This window comes from Atta colombica, unplaced genomic scaffold (genome assembly GCF_001594045.1).
Source record: "Atta colombica isolate Treedump-2 unplaced genomic scaffold, Acol1.0 scaffold254, whole genome shotgun sequence".
NCBI lineage: Eukaryota > Metazoa > Arthropoda > Insecta > Hymenoptera > Formicidae > Atta > Atta colombica.
Window position 1 is genome coordinate 819,853 of NW_017259353.1, and position 7,341 is coordinate 827,193.

At 38.9% G+C, this 7,341-nt stretch overlaps 1 protein-coding gene across 3 annotated transcripts in view; it reads left to right on the plus strand.

Moving 5' to 3' along the window:
- The first annotated feature begins 319 nt into the window (after positions 1-319).
- The window catches only part of LOC108689083 (importin subunit beta-1), a 16,482-nt gene continuing 9,460 nt past the window's right edge, over positions 320-7,341 (plus strand). Inside the window, exons 1-7 of one of the 3 annotated variants that reach the window (XM_018195691.1) lie at positions 320-585; positions 1,790-1,848; positions 1,942-2,124; positions 3,872-4,225; positions 4,324-4,473; positions 4,563-6,424; positions 7,030-7,333. In XM_018195691.1, the coding sequence (XP_018051180.1) occupies positions 402-585; positions 1,790-1,848; positions 1,942-2,124; positions 3,872-4,225; positions 4,324-4,473; positions 4,563-6,424; position 7,030 (2,793 nt within the window). In that variant the 5' untranslated portion in view covers positions 320-401 and the 3' untranslated portion in view covers positions 7,031-7,333. Of the gene's footprint in view, positions 586-1,789; positions 1,849-1,941; positions 2,125-3,871; positions 4,226-4,323; positions 4,474-4,562; positions 6,429-7,029; positions 7,334-7,341 lie in introns of those variants that run through there. The other 2 variants (XM_018195692.1, XM_018195690.1) reach the window with 2 other exon arrangements.

Sequence of the window (7,341 nt, forward strand, 5' to 3'; positions counted from 1 at the left end):
CAGTTCCTCATTGAGATAAGAAAATAGTCCGCTTTCGCGAAAACACGATACAATCGCCGAGGCAACGGCAAGAGATGCAACGACGATTTTGTATCTGAGATAATCATCGCGATCATGTTGAATTTTTATCGCTTGTCAACAGCGCGTTACGTTTTTCACGTAATCATAGGTTCGTTCGCAGCGGGCGCGAGAATCTCAAAGGCTGCCGGATATTACTACGCCGCACGTTGTGCGAAGGAAACGCGACGGCGGAGTACAGAAGGAGAGAACGAGAGGGAGCGATAAATCGCGCAGCTGAGCACCGCGAGAGCGAGAGAGACGGACGGCGATCGGCCCGCCAGGCAGGAAGTGGACGTCAGAGTGGGGGCAACGTCGAAGGCAGTTGAGTCGGTGGTGGCTACATGTGGATATCCGCCGGTCGTGACGAGAACTTTCGTATCAGGGAGCAGACGTTAACTTCCTCGCGTCGAATCGCGGGAGCCGTGACTTACCACACTGTGAACGAGAACAATCCGCCGTTAACCATGCAGATGGACCCGACGACGTTGCAGCTGATCCAAGTCCTCGAGAGGACCGTCTCGTCGGGTAAGTGTATCGGAATCGTCGTGGCGACGTTACGGAGGACCGGCGGGCCGTTTTCTTTCATTCAGGCGTCTTCTCGAGATTTCGCTCGATCGAAAGCGCGATGCCGATGCGATGCTGGGTGCAACGGCGACGGTAGCTGCGACGGCGGCTGCGAGGGCGATGGCGAGCTCGATCTGGAGCACATGAGAGAGATATCGGAGGAACCGCGTGCGCGTCATCGTTCTCGGTTCCGGCGGGGCTCGTCGCAACGTGCTCGGATCGGACGGCCGCCGCCTTAGCCGATCGCGCAATTTTGCCAGCGACACGGCTGCCGTCGTTGTCTCGTGGACGGGACCGTGAGCCATTTCGCATGCTGTTAGGCACGATATCGCGCCTGATCGCGCCCCGTCGTACTGTTGCTAGGCGCTTTGTTCGCCGCTGGAAAAGTATTGTCCCGTGTGACGGTTGCTGATATTTGCACGCATTGGCGCGACACGCATCGCGAGGCGCCTCGCTTTCGTCTAACCTACGGTTTTTCACGATTTCTGACGTGGTACTTAGTAATGCTTTTTTCCAATTTTTTATTACACACGACGGATCGTCCTTAGGTTAATTTTTATCACTTTCACAAAAATTATTAAATAATTCTTAAATAAAATCTTTAGAAAGTATGTATAAGGTGTACTAAAAAAATTGTACATGAATGTTATAACTAATTATTCTGGAGAGTGCATTTTGTTTCATGCATGATGTATCATTTTATTCTTGTTAGTCATCAAGTATTAAAGAATACAATGATACATTATGTCTATTCACGTTGCTTGAAATTCCTAAAAGTTTTGCACTTAAAATGAGATAAATATATATTTGAGCGTTGAAGAGGAAGAAAGTGAAAATACTGAGTGCAGAAAGTACAAGTAATGCTTAGGTAACATTGAACAGATCAATTATATTTAATGCACGAAACAAAATATACTCTTATATCACTTTTTATCAATGTAGTTTAATTTCAATCTCAGTTGAATTAATTTATATTTTTCTAAGAAATTAAAAAAGATAAAGAGTAATTTGAACCGAGATTAAAGTTAATTTACGTTGGTAGAAATGTCACAAGTATCTCAAAAAAAAGAAATGCGCAAGATATGAATGATCTAATTGTACCGAGGATTAATATTCTTAATATTAATTATGAACATACGAATATAATATGTCTATGCATTTTCAGACAAGAATGAACTGGTGGCAGCGCAGACTTTCTTGCAGCAAGCGGCCGAAACCAATCTCGTGAGTATAAATTTGCCACTGTATCTATGAGATTTATCTTATGTTAGTGCAAGAAGTATTCAATTGCAATACTCGGTGGTATGTCTGTTTCAGCATGAATTCGTGCAACGACTCAGCGCCGTGCTGGTCACAGTCGGCGCGAGCCCCGTTGCCCGCATGGCAGCGGGCTTACAGCTCAAAAACCAACTTACCTCCAAGGATCCTGATATGAAATTCCAATATCAGCAACGTTGGCTTACTATCCCTGTTGAAACGAGGGAATATATCAAGAAAAATGTAAGAAGTGCCATATTTACCCTATTTTCTCATATTATTTTAACATTTTAATCTATTATATAGAGATAATATTCTTTTTTCTGAAAATTATAATTATATATTATTTGAAGTGAAACAGAACATGAAATAGAAATGTTTTTATTTTTTTCTCTATTATCTGTTTATATCTTTACTCTCAATTTTATTTTTATATTTACTCTTTTAAATAGGTAAGTGATAAGATAGTAAGAAGATTCAATTCTGAACGAAAGTGAAATAATAGAAATTTCATACAAAAAATAATTTTTTATAATGACATTTTTTTAATAAAATGATTTAGCATTATTTTGAAATTCCGATAAGAAGTCATGAATATATAAATCCCTTATAAAATGTGTTCCTTTTTATTTCAATATCTTGTTTTTTAGACATAATATGATTTAAATATGACTTTTTTTAAGGTAACATTTTTCGCAAGTGACGATGAAATTGTGTACTTCTATAATTTTTATTTTGTGACATTGGCAAATTTAAAGATTTGTTAAGGAGGCCACTTGTTGGCGTGTCATAAGCGAAACTTTTTTAGGTCCAATATATATGAAAAAATAGAATATTAAATCATTATTCAAATTATTACATTGAAAAAGTTATTATTTAAATGTACAATTCTTAAAATGTTTTATTTTAAATTATTTCAACAAAAAAAAGAATAATATAATGAAATCTGTTTTTTATATTTAATTCTTAAAATTAAAAAAATTTTTTTAGAATATTAAAATTATAATTAAGCATGTCAAGTGCTAAAAATATAAATAACATTTTGCTATAAATATTTTTAAAAAAAGCTTAGCTATTTGTGGCTATCGATAAACAGTGCAATTTATCGTAGATTCTGCTAAATGTGTACGTACATATATACGGAGGCGTTATGAAGTATTAAAAAGATTACATTCCAGTATAGAGCGTAAAATTTAGACGGATGTAAAATTTTAATAAGGTACTAATAATTTTCAAGATATCCAAAAACATATGAAAATGGATCGTTCCAACTGTGATGTCATCAATGTCCTTATCCTAAAACTCAAGCTACATTCCGCTGTATCCAGTACTGAAAATCTATAGTGTATGTTACGTATATTATAGATTTTTACCACAGCAGTGAAGAAATTGGCGAAATTTTCTTTCTTTTGATTGTTGATTCGTTGCGGTTGGCGGGAAGTTGATGTTTCATACCTAGTAACCTTGGCACTGGGGCGCGAAAGCAAATTTCAATGTAAAACATCTAAGACAGTCGTAACACCTCCATATATAGTGTGTGTCTCATGTACATTACCTGCCTCGAATATTTCGAAAAAACGCATTAAAAAAATGTTTGGAAATAAAAATTATATGGTTTGTGTATGTGTATTGATATTACAAATTAGAATTTGTACTTTACCAAGGTGGAAAATTTATTATTTTAGAAGAATTTCGTATTTAAATTTTTCACAACATGATAAATAAGATATTGAAAAAAGTAAGATATTGAAAAAAAAAAGTATTTTATGGAATAAGGAATACATTTGTAACTTCTAATCGGAATTTCAAGGTAGTTTATCTTCTTTACAAAAAAAATGTATCGTCAGAAAACTATTTTTTCATTTTATGAAAATTTTATAATAATAGTAATAGTAATCATAAAAAATTATTAAAAGTAACATTTTTTAGAGTTAAATATATTGATCAATTATTTTCCTTCATGCACAGAGAGATATACTTATTCTTGCAGATTTTAGGAGCGTTGGGAACAGAAAACAATAGGCCAAGCTCTGCAGCACAATGCGTCGCTTATGTAGCTGTTGCCGAGTTGGCAGTCGGGGAATGGAGCGAATTAATTCCATTGTTAGTCAATAATGTTGTCAACCCGTCCAGTACCGAGATGATGAAGGAGGCTACTTTAGAGACTATTGGATATATCTGCCAAGAAATCGAAAGTGAAGTGCTAGTATCACAATCAAATGAGATTCTTACTGCTATCATTCACGGTATGAAGGGTTCGAGCACATCAAATCACGTTCGACTAGCGGCTACAAGCGCTCTGTACAATTCCTTGGAGTTCACCAAAGGAAACTTTGAAAAAGAGGTTAATATTATCATTGACGTGAATATCATTTTTATATACAACTGTGATACAATTTATGCAATAAATAACTAAATAACTGCTTTTAATCCTATATACAGACGGAACGAAACTTCATAATGGAAGTAGTATGTGAAGCCACTCAGTCTACCAATACTCAAATCAGAGTGGCTGCGTTACAGTGTCTTGTGAAAATTATGTCACTGTATTATCAATACATGGAACCATATATGGCTCCAGCATTGTTTCCTGTAAGTGTTATTTGTATGGATTTCAATTGTCTTTAAAATATTACATATTAAATATAGTGTATATTTTATTAATGGAATTTTTATTTTAGATTACATTAGAAGCTATGAAATCTGATATTGATGAAGTGGCACTTCAAGGAATAGAATTCTGGTCGAATGTATCTGATGAAGAAGTGGACTTATCAATGGAAGAAGGAGAGGCATCAGAAGGAGGTCGCCCACCGCTAAAAGTCTCGCGGCATTATGCTAAAGGAGCTTTACAATATTTAGTACCAGTGTTGATGAAAAAATTGACCAAGCAAGAAGAATTTGATGACGAAGATGATTGGAATCCTTCAAAAGCTGCTGGAGTTTGCTTGATGTTGTTGTCATCGTGCTGCGAAGAAGCTATTGTTCCGTTCGTTCTTCCTTTTGTCAAGGATAATATTAAAAGTCCCGATTGGAGATATAGAGATGCGGCTCTGATGGCATTCGGTTCGATTCTTGGTGGTTTAGAACCTGCCACATTGAAACCGTTAGTGGAACAAGCCATGCCAACTCTCATCGAGCTGATGTACGATAACAGTGTAGTCGTCCGTGATACTGCGGCTTGGACATTTGGACGCATATGCGAGATGATTCCAGATGCTGCAATCAACGAAACTTATCTGAAGCCATTGTTAGAATCTTTAGTGAACGGATTGAAGGCAGAACCACGAGTTGCTGCCAATGTATGTTGGGCATTTACAGGATTAGCAGAAGCGAGTTACGAGTCTGCTGAGGCCAGCGAAGACGGCAATCAACCAGAAACGTACTGCATGTCACAATATTTCGATTTTATCATTCAACGACTTTTGGAAACTACTGATCGACCAGATGGGGCTCAAGCGAATTTGAGATCTGCTGCTTATGAGGCTCTCATGGAAATGGTGAAGAACTCGCCGCGTGATTGTTATGTAACCGTACAAAAAACTACAATGGTGATACTGGAGCGACTGCAACAAGTATTGCAGATGGAGTCGCACATACAAAGTCATTCGGATCGTGCCCAATATAACGATTTGCAGTCGTTGCTTTGTGCGACTTTACAATCAGTCTTGCGTAAAGTCACTACAGAGGACGCTCCGCAAATATCCGATGTAATAATGACTGCTCTGCTTGCCATGTTTAATTCAAATTCCTGCAAATCAGGTGGCGTACAGGAGGATGCGCTTATGGCAGTTTCGACTTTGGTTGAGGTGTTAGGCGAAGGTTTCTTGAAGTATATGGAGGCATTCAAACCTTATCTCTGTCTCGGCTTGAAGAACTATGCCGAATATCAGGTGTGTTGCGCAGCGGTCGGTCTCACTGGTGATATCTGCCGCGCTCTCAAAAACAAGATGCTTCCTTATTGCGATGAAATTATGACTCTGTTGTTGGAGAACCTCAGCAATAACGCCGTGCATCGCTCAGTTAAACCGCAGATCTTTTCGGCTTTCGGTGACATCGCCATGAGTATCGGACCAGAATTTAAAATATATTTGGACGTTGTATTGCAGACGTTGGTACAAGCATCACAGGCTAACGTAGATAGAAGCGATTACGATATGATCGATTATCTCAACGAGTTACGCGAGGGCGTACTTGAAGCTTACACTGGCATAGTTCAAGGTCTCCGCGGTGATGGGAATAATTGTCCGGATGTTGCTATTTCTCTTATCGAGCCGCATGTGCCGTACATTATACAATTTATCACCTCGATAGCGCAAGATCGCGAACATTCCGAGGGTAATGTGTCGGCCGCGGTAGGTCTGCTAGGCGATCTCGTCACGGTATTCGGAACCAAATTATTGCCTATGGTGGAGACCGAGCCGCTTAATGATTTGCTGATCAAGGGTAAGAAGTCACGCACTCACAAAACTAAACAGCTGGCGAGCTGGGCTGCGAAAGAGATTCGAAAGCTCAAGACTGCTGCCAACGCTACGTCCAGTTGGTGAGTACCTTTCTTTATATTTCTCGATTTGTTTTATGCGCCGTCTTTAATTAATTCGCAAAGTTCTCGATGCGATTTGATCATTTTAATCGACGCGCGATGCACTAACACTGCATATTATTTTGAGTTTGATTTTGGTTCGCATTCCGTTAAAGGGATGAAATTTATCTTTATTATTTTTGTTCTTTTTTTTTTTGTGCTTTTCCGCATTCCGCCTTTATCATGCATATTCGATTTTACTATCTCACCATACATTCTTCGGTTGTTAAGTTTAATTTAACTGGCGAGCTTTTCATAGCAAGGATAGGATGTAGGTAGGACAGAATTATTAAAGGAAACAGAGAAGGGGGAGGGCGGAAGATAGAGAGAATGAAAGCGAGAGAGAGAGAGAGAGAGAGAGAGAGAGAGAGAGAGAACGTGAGCATTGAAGAATCACTTCAATGTTGATAGGAATGCACTATCTTTTATCGTAGCATTGTTTTTCTGTCCCTCGGATTCCCCGCGTACGCGATTTGAAACGTCCGCTGGAAACTCCCCCTCTCCAAAAAGAACGAGCACCGATGAGCGACGGTGACTGATATTTGGCTCGCTTTTGTTGTTTACAGATCACCCCACGGTTGTACTGTCGTGCAATTTGATTTGACTAGAAAGCTATCAAACACAATACAAAGACAACAAGATTGGATGGTGCGGATGCGAGTTGATGGATGTGCGTGAGTTCCGAAGCGATAATGACGAGATGGAGTGATGAGTCTGCACGTGTCCCTATCTGGCGACGGTATTTTATTGATATAATATATCGGTGTCGAGCGCATCTCATATGATAAGAGAGAAAGGGATTTTTAGCGAGAAAGCGAGAATGAAAGAGAGAGAGAGAGAGAGAGAGAGAGAGAGAGAGAGAGAGAGAGAGAGAGAGA